This window comes from Daucus carota, chromosome 1, assembly GCF_001625215.2.
Source record: "Daucus carota subsp. sativus chromosome 1, DH1 v3.0, whole genome shotgun sequence".
Lineage (NCBI taxonomy): Eukaryota > Viridiplantae > Streptophyta > Magnoliopsida > Apiales > Apiaceae > Daucus > Daucus carota.
Window position 1 is genome coordinate 46,321,752 of NC_030381.2, and position 16,697 is coordinate 46,338,448.

A 16,697-nucleotide genomic window follows, 5' to 3' on the forward strand; every position below is an offset into this window, starting at 1 on the left:
GAAGGTATCTTGTGGCAATTGATTGTTTTTTAGTGAAAGTTGATTTGACCATTAACTAGAAGTACGTTGATACTAGTAATAATTACTAATTGTATATTTAATTATTCGTTTACTTGTATACACTATACATATATGACTATTATATATTTATGCAGTCATATTTACATAGAATATAATTGGAACCAAAAATACTAAGAGATTTTAATTTTGAAGTTAGGGTCGATATGGGATAGTGATGGTCGGAGGATTTATCATTTAAAACAGAATTCATGCATTTGATAGCTGTACTTTTCTTTTTCTTTTTATCTAAGTTTCCCGTTGTGCCTAAAAAAAATAAAAAATCTGCCTTTGTGATTTTAACCAACTAGGTTCTTATAATTGTGTAATTTGATTGTTGGCTCATTAGATTATTTTCTGATTTTCATAAAAACTTATATTCGACCTGGTTTAAGTGAAATTTTGATTAATAGCTGATAATACACTAGATAAATTGTAACTTTGAGTGGACAACATTTTGTTAAACACGCCTGCGAAGTTGATGTCCCTGGTTCTGAACTTATTTTTGGATACGGCTGAGCAACAATTTTTTTGATTTATAGTCTGTTTTAGGGAAGTATGTGATTCAGGCTGTCACAGACTGAAGTAAGAGCGTGCAAAGTATTAAGAAAATAGCATTACAGCTCTCATTTAACACAATATTTTGTTTTACAATTGAAATAGAAGGAACCATACTTGTGCTTGTACAAGAACTTTTCCTCTTTGAGCTGTTTATATTATGGGATTTTTGTAGTTGGTGGGACCAACCAAGACAGCTGGAAAAAAAATGCACAAGCATATAAAGATGATAAAAGCAATTTTATCTCATTCCTTTATAATGCATTTAGGTTTTTGGATTCCAAGTCTGTGAGTTCACTCGGAAAGAAAAGATGCATGAATTATGAAAAATTATGCTGTAACGTGTATTGATATATAGAATTTGCAATTTAACAAGATCGCCCATTGGTTGTCCTTTTTTTTTTTTTTTTTTTATATGTAAAACCTTTTAAGAACTTGCACGGCGGGGTGAGTCTGCTTTTGCAGCAACTTTCACGCAAAGATATAATTCCTCTCTCCAAAGCCTGAGTTTTCAATAGAGATAAAAGCAGAAGAAGAAAGCAACTAACAAAATTGCACTCATTTTTGTGTTCCTTGGTTTTTTTTGGAAACTAAAGGAAGTAAAGAGGGAAGTAAGTTTTTATTAAAATTTCTCTCACAATTTTCACTACGAATGGGATGAAAAAGGAAAGCAATTGATGGAAGCTACGCTGTAAAAGAAGTGTTGAAATGATTAGTAGTATTTTATATTAAATCGAATTTTATGCATAAGTATGATTAATTTTAAAATTATTACTAAGATTTTAAAGTAAGCTAAATAACTCTCTACGAGATTCTATATAAAATGATTCTCAATGAAAAAGTGACATCTATATATAATTATATATCAATACAAATTATTAAAATAAAAATTAATTATAAACCTATACAATTAATGAGAATGAGAATGAAAAGGGTTTGGAACATAAATATTCCTTTCAAGATGGACCTGGACGAGGCGAGGATAGGGAACTAATAAAGTCGATATGGGGATTAGTAGGATCGGAATGGGGTAAAATCTTGGACTATATGATGCCTAGTATTTGTGAAATTTGGACTATTTATCACATGTCTAGTACTTATGACGCTCTAGTGATCCTGTGATGGATTGAACACGGACATATGTCGTCGATAGGTGATCCGATATAGATGGTGGGTGACTTGATTTATGAGTTCATACATAATTGGATGATTCGACGATGAGTAATGTATTTTATAAGTGGCTTCTATTTTTTTTATTCTAATTTTTAATTCAGTTTTGTATTTGAATATTGTTGGATATACTATTTTTGTCTAAAAAGGTAATTTTATTTATAGGATTAATTTGCAAAATGATTGGAAAAGAAGGTTAACAAGCATAAATATTGGACCGGGAAAATAATTTTTTCAGTTTATGATGTTATAAAATCAATCGGTCGGCCGACATGAATAATATTTTGCATCCGGTTTTCATAATCTGACGAGGACTAACGTTATCGTAGTCATCCGAAACTCATTTTATCATCTTAATAAAAATATAACAGGCCCCACTTTTTCCAGATTTTTGTAGTGTCATTACATACAATACACATATACATACGCACACCAATTTCTTTCACTACCGAAAATTCACTGGAGAAAAATTGATTTTTGGACAAATTTCTTGTAAAATTAGAAGGTGCCCATCTGCGTTTCTCGATTTCTCAAAAGTGGGTATCTCTCGTATTTTGAATTTCCGATTAAAATTTGATAGAGCGTGCTAGGTTCTTCCTAAAAGGCTATGTTTGATCGTTTTGTTTTGTGTTTTGATAGCGATCGGAGATTTAGCGAGGATCGTTAATAATTGATTCGAAATGTTGCAGGGCCAAGGCAGACAGAATTAGAGGCCGACAATTATATGAATTAGTTTGTGGTGAGCAGCTTTTCTTTCTGTCATAAAATTGATTTTTGTGTTTTTTTTTGTTATATACAGTGTGTGATACTGATGACTGATGACATGCATGCTAGTGTCCTATTCTGTCTGTAATTTCCTGGAGGTCTGTGGGTATTTCATTTCTTTGGATTTTGAGGTATTCAGTAAATCAGTAGTTGATAACTTTTGGAGAATGTTAATTTTTTTATCAGAGATTTGAGAAATCAACCATATAAATAGTTTGTTGAATACAGTAATTTCCTTGTTAAATCCGTATTTACTGTGGCAAGTAAAATTAGTTTGGATAAACTTATGATGTGTAGTGTGGTTTGGGTAAACAACAAGTTTTGTCAGTTCTTGGCTAATAAGTTTTGTTTGTTAGTCACTCTGGTTTGGAATTTCCTTCCCAAAGTTTTCCTGCAACCCCTTATCTCTTCCTTATTTTTTCCTCTCCTTTTACTCCCAATTCTAGCACCAGTGATGATTATACCTTCATTTCTTCCTCCTCTGCGTTTCGCATTGTTTATTTCACTATACTTTTGAGAAAAAGAAACATAATTTGCTGCCTCGGTGAGTTCCATCTGATATTTTAGTCATCTCTGCCAGTTCCCTTGAACAAATTTTAGTCTCAAGTAAGGCTTTATTCTCTCATCTGAGCTGCTATGTAGTTAGGATTTCTTTTGAAAACACACACACATATGTTGTGCTGGCTTCTTGAAAGAGTTAGAGTTCTCTGTGTATTTTCAAAGTTTCTTATTTTTCAGGGTTCATCATAACTTTAGTTTAGGCTTCTCAATATCTCACCTTCTCTTTCTGAATTGCTTTAATTTGGTTTTCCTGCAATTTTTACAGGGTATTCAATTTAGGCTGGCTGGCTTTTGTGAGGGTCTTCAGGAGCACAAAGGAGTAAGTTCTATACTTATTTTATAAATATGGAGAATTCTCATGAGAAAGTGAATGGATACTCCAATTCAACAAGGGACTTGGACAACTCTCATATGAAATGGAATGGAAATGGAGTGGTCGAAAATGGCCATGGTGTCAAGAGGCACACTTCTTACCAGCCTAGTGTTAAGCTGTCATTATCTTGGCTTGATATAAGAGTTTTCTATGTTAGAGTCAGCAAATGTGACATCGATGATTCAACTCCTGAATGCCTTACATTAAATCATATTCCATTGAATCATGAAACCCTTCTTGAAGTAAATGGAGCAAGAACTAGCATCTATTCGGATGGTGCGTCCACACTACTTAGAAGAGACAGGTTTGATAAGAAATCTGAGGAAGTAACTTACGTCAGTACTGATAGTTTAAGAATGACAGGAAGTGTGAAGTTTGAGGTTTTCAATAAGGATGTTCTAGTCATATCTGGTTTATTAGAGTCGAGTCAATGTACTGGAAGCATAGGGGATTCAGAAAATCATGGCCAGAGGTGGAGTATGCACTGTGAGTCAGATATTCCTGTGAGGAGCAGTCTTTTCAACGCAAAACAGTGTACAAGCCTAGAGTCGCCAGAGGTCGAGGTCTATGTAGCTGGTTGCTTTTCTGGTGTACCAATTATCTTGACAAAAACTCTGCAGCTTGGTTCAAGGAAAAAGCAGTCGAGAAAGGGGATGTTGAAATCAATCCCAGAATATGAAGCAACGGTAAGCCAAAAAGATGTGCCAGCTGGATTTGATTTGCAGGTATGTACTTTTCTAGTAAAAAAATGATAACTTTGAAATTTCTGGTTTTAATCCTCTTCAAGTTTAGGTTGTTTTTATTTTTGTCAATTATATCACATTACTTTTTCGGATCCTCTTAACTGTAACTGCTGATACAATGTTTTCTCATTTTCTGGCTATCTCTTTGATGGAGACGGTGCTTGATACCATAATGGATAAATATCTTATCCTTGATCGGCTAGGACAGTATGGGTTTGCACATGTTCCCAAGTTAGGGAAGAATTTAGTATGCACTTTTGTCCATGTGACCACATCTTAATAAATGATCAAACAGCCGTACAACCATGTCTTCAGATTTTGTTATTCTATCATATTTCAGCTATTCATTGCAAGTCTCTACAGCGAGATTTATTATTTAATAAATTATATTATTTTGGTCCCCCTCAAAAAGTGTATAGTTTTGATCACTGAACTAAAAGTCACTACTGCTGAAGATAATTTGTGTGGATAATGCATTTTGCCAGACCTTGCTTAGAAACTGTCAGATGCCATGTCCTGATAATTCTAATTGTGCTTGTCATTTTTTACCTGGAAACACGTGGATGTTAAATCGAAGAATATTGTGTTTTATATTTTGGACTTTCGTTTAACAGACTCTGAACCTTATCTTACTGGATTTATGTATAATTGGTTTACAGGTCACTTTCACAGTAGATTTTGTTAACAGAAGGGCTCATTGATATTTAATCTAGCACTTTGCACCTAGCTAATATGTTCCTTCTTGAATATGCTTGTTTTCATATAAGTATGTTTTCTTGCTTTTCACCCTGCAGGTAGCAGATTACTCTGACCACAAACCAGAGAATGAAGAATATAACCCCCTCTATCATCCAGGGATGCAATATCTGGAAGGTGAAGATGGAGAGTTATCATGGTTCACTGCTGGTGTAAGAGTTGGGGTTGGAATTGGTCTCAGTGTTTGTCTTGGAGTTGGAATAGGCGTCGGTTTACTGGTAAAAACCTACCAAGGAACAACCCGCAACTTCAGAAGACGGTTATTCTGAAACCTCACCGTGAAGTACTCTTACAAAAAACTTGAGTTTCTCTCAAGGCAGCTGACGTTCTGCTGGGTATAACCTTATCAAGTATTGTTTGAGGGAGTTCACATGTTTTGTTACAAGTGCAAAATGATACAATTTCTTGGCTTGAGTTAGATTTAGACATTCAGTCAATCTTGTAAGTGAAATAAAGCATAGCTTCGCTTGTTTTTCTAATAAAAGCGGAAGTTGTCTCAGAAATTTCTCAGTTTTTTGCTGAAGTTCTATAGCCAGAACTACATCTGAAATTTACTTGATCCAATTACAATATTAAATATCAAAACATAATCATTCTCAATCTTTTGTTCAATTCGGACAGAGGTACTAAAACAAATTTGCAAAAGAATATATCATTAGATGTGAAAACAAAAGTTCTTTAGAAACAGTACATGAAAAACTCTAGTTACACAGCAAGATCAAATACTAGAAAATACAAAATTCATGATCAATCCTCCTGGAAGACAAATTCCATTCTAATGCTCTACGCCCATAAGTCCATAATAACAGTAAGCCATCATAGTGATCAGGGTCTCACCTTTTTAGTCATTGGGGCCTGAAATTTAAGCTTGAAATTTCCTTTTTCCCGGGTTGGTAGTCATGTCTTAAACGGAGTCCTCTTCTTGAGGGTTGGAATGGCCGGAAAACTGGACCTTAGTCATGCCAAAAAGAAATTTCCCTCTTCCACTTTCTTCCTCTTTATTTTCCTGAGCAATCATAGCAGGCTCAAAATTTTCTGTATTTACTTGTTCTGATGGTGAATTCACTGAACCCGCACAATCATTACCATGATCAATACTCATACATTCCACTCGATCACACATTTCGACGATATTATTCCCCTTATCCCCTTCTTTTTCCTCAACCCTGCCACTCTCCAACATTTCTGAATCACGACGACTCCTCTGACAAGAAACAGGCCCCTGATTTCTATCCACATTGGCATTCCTGTGTTGAAACTTTCTGCCACTTTTGACAGGCGGATCACAAACATTCTTGAGTTTAACCAGAGGGCCTTTCGACAAGTCCAGAGTAATCTTGCACAGAACAACATTACAGGGATTCGCAATCCTCTCATTAACTCCACTCAAGTGAAACTCATGCATCTTCCAATGCCCCACCTTACTCAACTCCACACCCTCCACATCATTAATCTCGAAAACCAAGAACCTCCTCTCCCCCACAAGATCCCCACTGTCACGCTCCCTGATCTCGTACCGCTTCGTCTGGCCATCCCACGTCCCACACCCAGCCTTCTTGGTGTAATTCTCCTTAGCAGCCCTAGGGTTATTCTTCATCTTGCCAGACTTCTTGGTTAAACTCACGAAAACATACGTCACTTTCTCGAGCTTTCCCGGACTCACTTCAGACAGGAGCCAAGAATCAGTATCCGGGGGAAGGAGGTGCCAGGGATTGGCATTGGGGCCGTACAATTGGCACTCCTGGACAGCATTGAAGGGATCCTGTTGGGCCAGGACTCTGGGTTTGAGATAGAGAGTGATGAGCTCTTCCTCTAAAGGCTTGAAGCGATATCCTGGGGGGAGTTTCATGGAAGGAGTATTTTGTTAAGGTGTGATGTGATCCTGGTGGGAGCGGATTTGTATGGGTATATATAGGAATGGACTGGGGAATGTAAGCGTAACCTTTCTTTGCTTTATCTTGGATATCAGCGATTATCAGGAATTAATCAAAATTATTAATTGAATTAATCAGGTATATTAAAATAACAATAATAATTTTTAATTTATTGAATGTAGCATAAAAATATATTATAATTAATAGTATTCAAAAATCAAATCGACCCTCAGGTACTTGAAAACTATGGGCATCTAATCAACCCTGAAACAAGAACCCAAACAAGAGTATTGAAAAATTGAAGGAGTTTTACCTCAGTGTTTTGCTTCTAGTTTGAGTCAGGGAAACATCAACAACACATTTTCATTCAAAGGGCAGAAATGTTGAAGTGAACTGCATGCTGTTGTGCAGAGATGATAGATAATAATACGCAAACCGGAAATGAAGGCTTTTCTCTTCTTTTTTTTTTTCCCCCCCTTTCTTCCAAGTTTTTAGCTTTTCAGTTCATCAACAACAACTTTAGCTAAAGTCACAAGACAGCAGCAGTTCAACATTCAGTTTAGGCTTCCAACAAGTCTTTATCACGGATTTTAGTTATATCGCTTACCCATACTCATTCAGGAGAAGAGGTACTCAACGACAACATTTGGAATGAGCAATGTCTATTAATTGAAATTTTCATAACTTTCTTATTATTTCATGCTTGAAAAATATAGTGAAACAATCTGAATGAATATGAAAGACAAGAAATTCAGATAAATAAACTAAAGTATAACTTACAACTAATTTTGTACCACGTTAAAATCACATATTGACTGCAATGAACCTACATGCCATGATGCCAATTTTACCTTGAAGAATATACAGACTGAAATAAAATGCTATAGATCTAAGCAGCACTTGGATTCCCCAAAGAGTGTTGTGTGGATTTGTTAGACCATAGTATTCCATCTGGTGAGGTGAGGCGTCCAAAAGCAATGCCAAATCTAGACTGAAAGATACAAAAACGAAAAATGAGATGGAAAGAATTGATAAATATGCTTACAGCAACTGTTTGAAAACATAAAAATTGCATTATGAGAATGAAAATATGATCAACAAGGTTACTTACCCATTGAAATGCCGCCAAGCCCCACCAGCATATAGACAAACCAAATCCCCTGTTGCTCAACAACTGTAAATTGTAATTCGGGCGTCAGTTCGTAAATCCTCTGTTTCTAGTTAATGTAACATGTCAAAAAGATGGGAAATCTAACCGTTTTTCGAGCAACAAAAAAATTTCTTTTATTTCAGGTTATACTATGTATCTTTGGTATATGAGTATTAATTTTTATTTTTAAGACCAATAGGATAATAAAAACACACTTAAGGAAGTAAAGAAATGAACTTGATCTTATGAAAAAAAGGCAGAAACATTACCATGAGTAGCAAAGCCCCACAAAAAACGATACTACTCATTGACAAACTGATAAACTTGAACTCTCGTCCAGCCTGCACAAACAAAAGGGAATGGTGACATACTGACAAAAGAAGAAATCGAATTAGACCGCATGCTCCACAGCTTGGGCGCCGCCCATAATTCTTTTGTGAGTCTCATTCTTGTGAACATACTATGCATTAGCTATAGCACTGCACGGGTCGATACGCATGGCGCCTAGTATCTATCATTTATGACCAGGACTACTGGAGTATCTGATCCCATTCACACCCCTAGCTGTCGTCTCTCAGTGTCAGTGTCGGCCCAGCAGAGTGAGGAATATGTAAGAACTAGAAAGTCCCTAGATCATACAATACTTATTACCGATTTGAAATTCCTGCCCGATGCAGCGGTTGAAGAAAAAGGGATCATTTTGCAAGTACTGAGAAAACAGATCTCAATTTATAATCTTGCGGCACTTGTAAAATATTACATTGCCAGTTAAGTTATATGAGAAAACCCTTACCGCCCCACAACATAAAGAGACCAACACTGGGAAAATGGAACAAAATACATGTAATTAAAAAAGTAATGCAAACATAAGCAAGTTGTTAAGTGTATAGTTTGAAAGTTTAACTAGAGTATCAAGTGCTATGTCAGTAATTTCTTATATGCTCGAACTTGAACTAAAGCTTCATCCTCATAGTTAACCAACAATATGGACAGGCGGTTATAGTTTTTAATTGTTTGAGTTAAATTAACATCACTAGACCATACTTAGACTAAGAATGTACGTATAAAACAATATGGAGGAGAGTCAGAAAGCCAAAGAAACCTGTAGAAAACACTTACCAGCAATGCACCCTCCAGACCAGAAGTACTAGGTGTAACACACAGCGTGATAAAGTACGGAACTAGCACTTTATGCATCTGCAACAAGCCAACAATAGCAATTAAGATTATTCGTCTTTAAAGTGAAAGTATTACAGATGATATATAGTTTAAAAACAATTAGACAATTGGGAAAGAAGGAAAGAATTATGATAGATATGACCTCCTTTATGATCCCATTATCTGGTGAAAAAATAGAGGGAAAAAACCAGGGAATAACTGTTCCAATGGATCCCAATATTGTACCACTCAAAGCTCCAACAATTACCAAAGACTTCAACAGCATTCGTGCCTGTATGATACCCAAGAAAGAAGGACAAAACGAAAATAAGCAAAAAGATTAATGTTTTAAAATTAGTGATTTTGCTTTAGGATGTACCTAACAATATAAGATATGTCACATGCAAACTGATTTTGCTAAAATTACCAAAGAGAATAAGAGTCTTGTTAATCCATTTATTCTTTTGCTAAGTCTAGTTTTATGATCAAGGCTTGGGTTATGATTATTTAGTCTAATTTTGCACTGCCAGGGACAAAATTGTTTCAAACTTAATCATGCAAGTTTATACATGGCACAAAATATTATTTCTTGTTAGTTCATTTCATGGGAGATTAATAATCTGACGGAGAGCGTGGATTTAAATTGTACCCCGTAGTGAACTAAATATTGATGAAAAATAGTCAATGCATATATTTAAAGAACAAGAAACAAAATTCTCCATAGTCCTGTAAAATCAAAACAAATAGTAATATGTCGAGACTAGTTTTATAAAACAAGCATAGCATTGCATCTTTATTATATGTAAAAGATCATATTGAAGAGGTACTCAATTCCCAAAAGAGATATCATTAATCAATTAACTCTACTAACCCTTAATAAACTTCGTTTAGCTCCATATAACAGCTCAGGCATAAATGATTGAGCCGTTTGAGCTAGAGGTTCTGCCCATACCGCACACATGAAGTACATTTGGATCATGACCTGGAATGGGCTTAACATGTTAAGGTGAATTGCCATAAGCTCCTTGCAAACACAAAGTAAAAGCAGGAAAGAACAATAGGATACAAACTTCAAACTGACCTGATGAGCTGCAACTGCCTGAACACCCATAGATGTAGCAAAATAGACTAGAAGTGCATAAAACGCGACCTTAAAACTCAGCTTGTGTTAGTGGTGTCACATTAGTGCAGATACATGGAGAGTATTGAGTAAAAAGTTGCCAACCTTTGACATCATTAGAACGAAAACTGGAGCTGCAAGCATATATATGTTCTGCAACTCGCTGAATGATGGAACAGAGAGAGCAAACCCGTTATATCCTTTATTGTTCAGAGCTTCAACCATCATATAAGCTGCAACAACCTAAAGCAGATTCCGTGTCATAAAGAAAAAGGGAAAGTGTACACAGTGTATAAAGTGGGATGCAATAAGACAACTTCAGATAAACATGGTAAGAAGATAGAACGCAATGCTTATTTGACATACTTGTGATGCCATTGTTGCCCATGCTGCTCCTGCAATACCATATCCAAGGAATGTGCACAGAACTACATCGCCAATCCCATTTATTGCACTAGCAACAATCAAAGCCTTCAAAGGCCCCCAAGAATCTTTCAAGCCAAGACTGTAATCAAATGACAGACATTTGTAAATTTGTCAAACTCAACACATCATGGACTCGGTGGATCATAGTTAGACATCTGAGTAATGTAAATTACTGTTGGATGAGTGAATTATTTGGCGAGGCAGACACACATCAGGGTATGTACTAGTCATACCAATCAAGTATACCCTGCCTAGTATCACTGCATGTCTTATGTTAGAAAAAAATACTGCAGCAATGGAGTAGCTTATAGTACAATATATAAACACAGATGATGTTTGTTGCCCCAAAAGAAAGTAATCATATAGCTAGGGCTGTAAAAAAAAAATCAAAAAATCCGATATTCGTTCGAAATTTCTACATTTGTATCCGAAATAAAGCGGATATTATCCGTATCTGAAATAAATCGGAAAAAAACCGTATCTGCATCCGACAATTTCAGATACGGATACGCATATAGGCATATCCATATCCGTTAATATTCGAGCCCGGAAATAAAAATTTATATATATTTAATATACAATAAATATAATTATAATTAATTAATAATATATATTTTTGTTCATTATTTAATATATCTTTAAAATATATATTTAAATACAGACATATATATATATATTATGTACTAATATATTTTATTAAAAATATTTCATATTTTAACTCTTCTTAAGTTATTTTTCCATTAAACAAAAAAAAATTGCATAATGTAAATCATATTTGGATATTATCCAGATCCGAATATTACTAGTCGAATTCGGATTTGGGTATTTTTCAAAATAGTTTCGGATTCAGATTTTCGGATACAGGAAGATCCATATCCGAATTATCTGTTTGACAACCCTACATATAGCGGAAATAGTCTTGTCTGCACCTTGCACTCTGAGCAACCCATCCAATCAGCACAGCTGGCCAAGCCAAACCTCGAATCTACAAACAGATTGAATAATTTAGTTAAGCAAAACCATCCTCAAAGCTGAAAACCTATGCATATACATATACTTAAATATAAAGAAAGAAATATCTCTAACATTTTGCCCACATTTATCATGTATATTAGTCTCAAAACATCAACGACGGAAAAGATCAAAACATGAGATTGTCACACAAGCACATATAATCATAAAAAACATGCCGTATGTGGTTTATTAACCACTCCCTGGATTATCAGGTTTTTAACAGAATAAAATATATTTATGCATTGTGAGTTTATTTGAATTCACAATTTAGGCATGGACAGCTAATAGATGTCTCATTGTCCAAAGTGTATTGTATACCTTAAATTTTAACAAATGCTCAGTTAATGGGCTTGTCAAGACCTAATAAGAAGAATTTTGGTCCTCCATGCCAAATTCAAAAATTAGGACAATTTTAAACTGGGGGTCATCAATTATTGCATCTGTATATAGTCACAAATATAGAGAAAAACAAATATAGGTAGCAACTTCATAAATTTTATATTTTGTTATAATTACCTTGATAAACTTAGCATAATGATACATTATAATTTAGTATAGTATCCAGTAAAAATCATCAATAAATTCTCCATCTTTTAAAACAAAATATCAGACAACAGAATAATCCTGCCGGTTTTAAAATAATCGAAGACACTAACAACAAAATTTAATGATTTATTGACTTGCAAAATACATGTTTGTGTTGTTCAAAGTAAAGGGGTCTTATCTCTCTAATGTATCTATCGAAAAGTTAGTCCACTGCGTACAAGTTTAATATTATAGGTTGACTTGTGAATTTCGGGTGTCACTGAAAGGCTAGTAATAATATGCATAATCCACAAAAAAAATAACTAAATACTTTAACAGCGTACAGCCACACAAATGATAACAAACTATTGATTTTATAGCTAGGAAATGAAAAGAGGTATATGCCATAAAATTAACCTGGACATATTTGTTTGCTGAATATATTATATCTACATTCTTTGCCCCAGTGAAAGCTGGAAATTGTGATCAATAAAAGTGTGTAACTGGTTGGCTCAGCTACAAATTGTAAAATATATTGCATAACATAGAAGAATCCACTAATACATAACGGGAAAAATGCTCGAGCTACCTGTCAGGGCCCATGCTCCCGAGAATCTAGTAAACAAAAGCATCAAGATGCCACAAATCAGCCCAACAAAAAGTAATACAGATATCTGATGCTGCACTTCATCTTTACCCTGCACCAGCCTGGATTAGTTCTACAAAGCAAGAAAGATAATGAAGAGCTAGTAATAGTGTAATCATTCCAGACACTGGACAAACTATGTAATAAGTGGAACTTTATTTAAGATTTTACAGCATAAAATTAATAATAAGAAGATGAGCAGAAAACTAGATTAAAGCACAGGAAAAAACGTATATAATATTTATCTGATAACCGTTATGCGGCTATAAGTAGCAACTGGCATTTGACCAGGAACAAAAAGAAACTAAATGATAAAAGTAGCTATGCTAGTGCTTGTGCTTTTCTTATGTATGTCCATCTTTTATAATACATAATATTTTAATTGCTAGACTTGTAAAGCTGACTGTACTTCACAAGAGTTTAATTCCCTTGTAGCTTGCAGAGATATTAAGCTGGTGGAGGTAGTACAAAAGAGATGTGTCCAAATTATCTACCTTGTACCAGAATTTTTTCTTATGTTGCCGACTCAAAACATGTCACCAAATCAAATTTATTTTCAGAGGAAATCCAAAGACTAACATTGAGGTTCTATATAAGATGAGAAGGATATAGACTTTGAAATCACACTACAATACAAATCAAATCAAAAGGTTTCATCTTTTCTCTTGCAAGCGCCTTCGTTCCTCATTAATTCAAATCAAAGTAAGCGACATCGGGAAGGGATAGCGCATTTGCTTGGTTGGCGGCTGGCTAGCTTAGCTCTCGTCCTGTAGCTGCTGCTTATCGACCGGCAGACCGGCTACCAGCAGCAAGAATAGACTCTTGGATTCATGATGCTCAGCAGAGAATGTGTTTAATCTATTACTCAAATAACTAGGTCATTAGTAGATAAAACTGTTGTCCTCGAAATATTATAAATTTATAACTAACATTGATGTACTTTTCAGTGGGTGTATGGCCATTGCTTTTTCTTAACTTCTTTAGTAAAAAAGTTGACTTTAGCTTTTGGACATTGTTTGGGTAAAAAGAAGTGCTGCAGCTTCTTTTGAGTATTTCACACAGAAGCGAAAAAGCTGCTGTTGCTTGCTTCTTCCTTTGGCAGGCATATTTTATTTTCATATAATTTATTTTACAATCATAATAAATTCGTTGATTTATATTTTATTTTCTACAAATTTATTAAATATGCATGTCCCTCAAAAAAAATTAAAAATTTCTAATATGAATATTTTAACTTATAAGTTTAAATTACCCAAATACTTCACTAGCTTATAAATAAAATTATCCAAACACTTAAATAACTTATGACTTATCACTTATAATCCACTTCTTCGTTTTAAACAATAAATAACTTCTTTTAAGCTAGGCCAAATGGCCCCAGTCTTTAAATAAATTGACAAATGGGTGTAAAAGTTTAAGCATTATTTTTAGATGACACAAATGTGCTTCCGCAATACAGAACTAACCTGCCCAGCCAGTGCAGTGGCAACAAGATTTGAGGTGGCAATAGAAAGGAACATAAACACATAACCTAAATCATCACAAAACACTGTCGCCGGTCCTACAAATGAATATTCAAGGAATATAAGTTTAAAACATCCTCTATACGTCATAGACAAAGGTAGTCCAGACGGACAATGCGACAATATGTGCTTCAACTATTACTATATGAAGAAGAACAGAGATAAGTTGTTAGTTCTGTGCTGCGGGATCATTTCATTAAATGACAATGTTTAACCATGACGCAGCAGAGGACAGAATAAATAGAATGACATATAAGTAAGGCAGTTGGTCCAGAGCCTACGAATGAGACTGACATATATCCAGCTGAAAAAAGCGTTGGACGTGGAAAACCCTAGGATGAAGCAATTTTCCGCTGAATGATACTCTAGCACCCCCTATATACACATCAAAAACTTAAGGTGAAACTGTCGAGCACTTTTTTTTTTTGCTGAGCATATGCTATTAACGTATGTATCATGTATGTCACTTTTTTTCCGCTGAGCATATGTTAACTAACATAAGTATGTTAGGGGCACGGGTCCTATAAGCAATGCTCAAAGAAGGGAAGCAGGACTTCATATTCTGCAGCTCTTTAACTAATTACTAATTTATTGAACTCTTTTTACATTATCAAATTTGTGTAAAGCTGAAATATCAATATTCTAACAATAGATTTGACATTTGCATCAATAAAATAAATCAATAGCACCAAGAAATAATATAAAAACCAGTGCAAAGCAAATAAACAATATTAATAAGTTACCTAGAGAAGCAAGCTCAACAGTACTGGACTGGCCAACGACCACAGTATCAATCAAACTCATCAATGGCCCACATAACCAAAGCCCAGTTGCAGGCCCGGAGAATCTGACAATCTCACCAATCTGACTCCAAATACTCTCATCATCATCACTTGAAACAGAAGCATCCACATTGTCATCATTTGCTCTGTTCTGCAAACAACTAGTGATAATAGTGTATCGATATCTGCAAGAAGATGAGGAGGAGACAAGAAGATGTTTTTGAGGCAATGTGCATGACATACGAGGAGGAAGAAATGATTGTTTAGATAATGTGTTGAAGAATTTATTAGGGTTTTGGAATGCAGCAGAAGTAGAAGAACTGGTGACAAGGGTTTTTAGATTCATGTCTGATTGTTTGTGTTGGTTGAGTTGGACAAGAGGAACGATGACAGATATGGATTCTGTAACATAGAACAGAGTCAAGGGGACTCTTATCTTATGTCATGTACGTTGGGGTAAAATTTAGAGGCCTAAAATCAATCTTCCGTTTCTTGTATAATTTCTTTTGGTTAATAATTTAATATACTCTTTCGATTTAATGACAAGAGATTTAGAATATTATGACCTTAACAGGCTCAGAGCGATAAATATGAGTGTTTTATCCCACGCAATATTTTGTTTTGCACCAGGTCGGATTCCTATATTTCAGGATAGGGACATAATTTATGTTTGGTTTAGTTTTTCATTTTTACTGTTTCTTTTTATTTTCGATATCTGTTTTGAATGTTATAGAAATCACATTTAATTATAATATTTTTTTATACAATTTATGTATCAAATAAATTCTAAAAATTCTAAGTTTTAATTTATTATAAAAATATTTATTAGTATTTTATATCCTAATACTATATTGATAAATTATATATCCGTTGTAATCATATATACCGATTCCATGAATATAGTATTTTAATATCATTTATAAATTCTGGACCCAATAACCCACCATTCTAATGGATTTTTAAGAATTACGTCGAAACGGCTGTTTGGATTCATCATTATCCGGATTGAAATCATAATTAAATTAACAAATATTATTTATGTAAAAGATATAAATATTCTTTATTTAATTGATATAAAAGATTATACTGATCTACTCGATTCTTTAATTATTATGTCTTTTTGTATAATTTATTCGTTCTCTAATTATTTTGTTGGAAATTGATCACTTCTCATATATAATTATTAAAAAATTATAGTAATTACAAATTAATTGTTTTGTCACACATGAATCCGATAGAATTTATTGTTATCATTATGTTATTAAATTTAATAATATATAACATCTTTTTTTTTTTAGCAATAATATATAACATCCTTATTATATGAGATTTATAAAATATATACACAACTTAAATTAATCAGAATTTACGGGGTGTATTCGATTGAGATTTTAATGGATTGTTTTTAGTTTATGGATTTTAATGGATTATATGTGATTTTGATTCTGTGTAAATTCTTGATAAAATGTCGTAGAGTTGATATGATTTAAACACAA

General features: G+C 34.1%; 3 protein-coding genes across 7 annotated transcripts; 1 reads left to right on the forward strand and 2 right to left on the reverse strand.

Moving 5' to 3' along the window:
* Positions 1–2,166: 2,166 nt before the first annotated feature.
* LOC108204626 (uncharacterized protein At1g01500) lies at positions 2,167–5,486 on the forward strand. 5 transcript variants are annotated; one of them, XM_017374155.2, is made up of 4 exons: positions 2,167–2,321; positions 2,425–2,524; positions 3,377–4,209; positions 5,022–5,486. In XM_017374155.2, the coding sequence occupies exons 3-4, from the start codon at positions 3,457–3,459 to the stop codon at positions 5,250–5,252; spliced, it is 984 nt and encodes a 327-aa protein (XP_017229644.1). In that variant the 5' UTR covers positions 2,167–2,321; positions 2,425–2,524; positions 3,377–3,456; the 3' UTR covers positions 5,253–5,486. The 5 variants fall into 5 exon arrangements, with proteins under 5 accessions (XP_017229644.1, XP_017229645.1, XP_063941792.1 ...); XM_017374156.2 differs by having other exon boundaries at positions 2,170–2,321; positions 2,475–2,524; XM_064085722.1 differs by lacking the exon at positions 2,167–2,321 and having other exon boundaries at positions 2,329–2,524.
* Positions 5,487–5,887: 401 nt separating this feature from the next.
* Positions 5,888–6,832, reverse strand: LOC108223432 (NAC domain-containing protein 83-like). The gene has a single exon (XM_017397700.2). It carries the CDS (start codon positions 6,830–6,832, stop codon positions 5,888–5,890), a length of 945 nt encoding a protein of 314 aa, XP_017253189.2.
* A 738-nt stretch (positions 6,833–7,570) lies between these two features.
* On the reverse strand, positions 7,571–15,668 carry LOC108205099 (protein DETOXIFICATION 46, chloroplastic). The gene is made up of 14 exons (XM_017374889.2): positions 15,163–15,668; positions 14,363–14,457; positions 12,840–12,948; positions 12,668–12,723; positions 11,641–11,696; positions 10,652–10,790; positions 10,391–10,528; positions 10,247–10,315; positions 10,037–10,147; positions 9,329–9,457; positions 9,127–9,204; positions 8,277–8,348; positions 7,969–8,031; positions 7,571–7,848 (listed from the first exon to the last, which is right to left on the reverse strand). The coding sequence occupies exons 1-14, from the start codon at positions 15,545–15,547 to the stop codon at positions 7,747–7,749; spliced, it is 1,602 nt and encodes a 533-aa protein (XP_017230378.1). The 5' UTR covers positions 15,548–15,668; the 3' UTR covers positions 7,571–7,746.
* Positions 15,669–16,697: the final 1,029 nt, after the last annotated feature.

Coding starts and splice junctions, on each gene's coding strand:
- LOC108204626 (XM_017374155.2), top strand. CDS start 3,457: ATGGAGAATTCTCATGAGAAAGTGAATGGATACTCCAATTCAACAAGG. Junction 4,210..5,021: donor CAGCTGGATTTGATTTGCAG/GTATGTACTTTT, acceptor TTCACCCTGCAG/GTAGCAGATTACTCTGACCA.
- LOC108223432 (XM_017397700.2), bottom strand. CDS start 6,832: ATGAAACTCCCCCCAGGATATCGCTTCAAGCCTTTAGAGGAAGAGCTC.
- LOC108205099 (XM_017374889.2), bottom strand. CDS start 15,547: ATGAATCTAAAAACCCTTGTCACCAGTTCTTCTACTTCTGCTGCATTC. Junction 12,949..14,362: donor CCACTGCACTGGCTGGGCAG/GTTAGTTCTGTA, acceptor AGGCTGGTGCAG/GGTAAAGATGAAGTGCAGCA. Junction 8,349..9,126: donor GTCTGGAGGGTGCATTGCTG/GTAAGTGTTTTC, acceptor TTGTTTGTGCAG/GCTGGACGAGAGTTCAAGTT.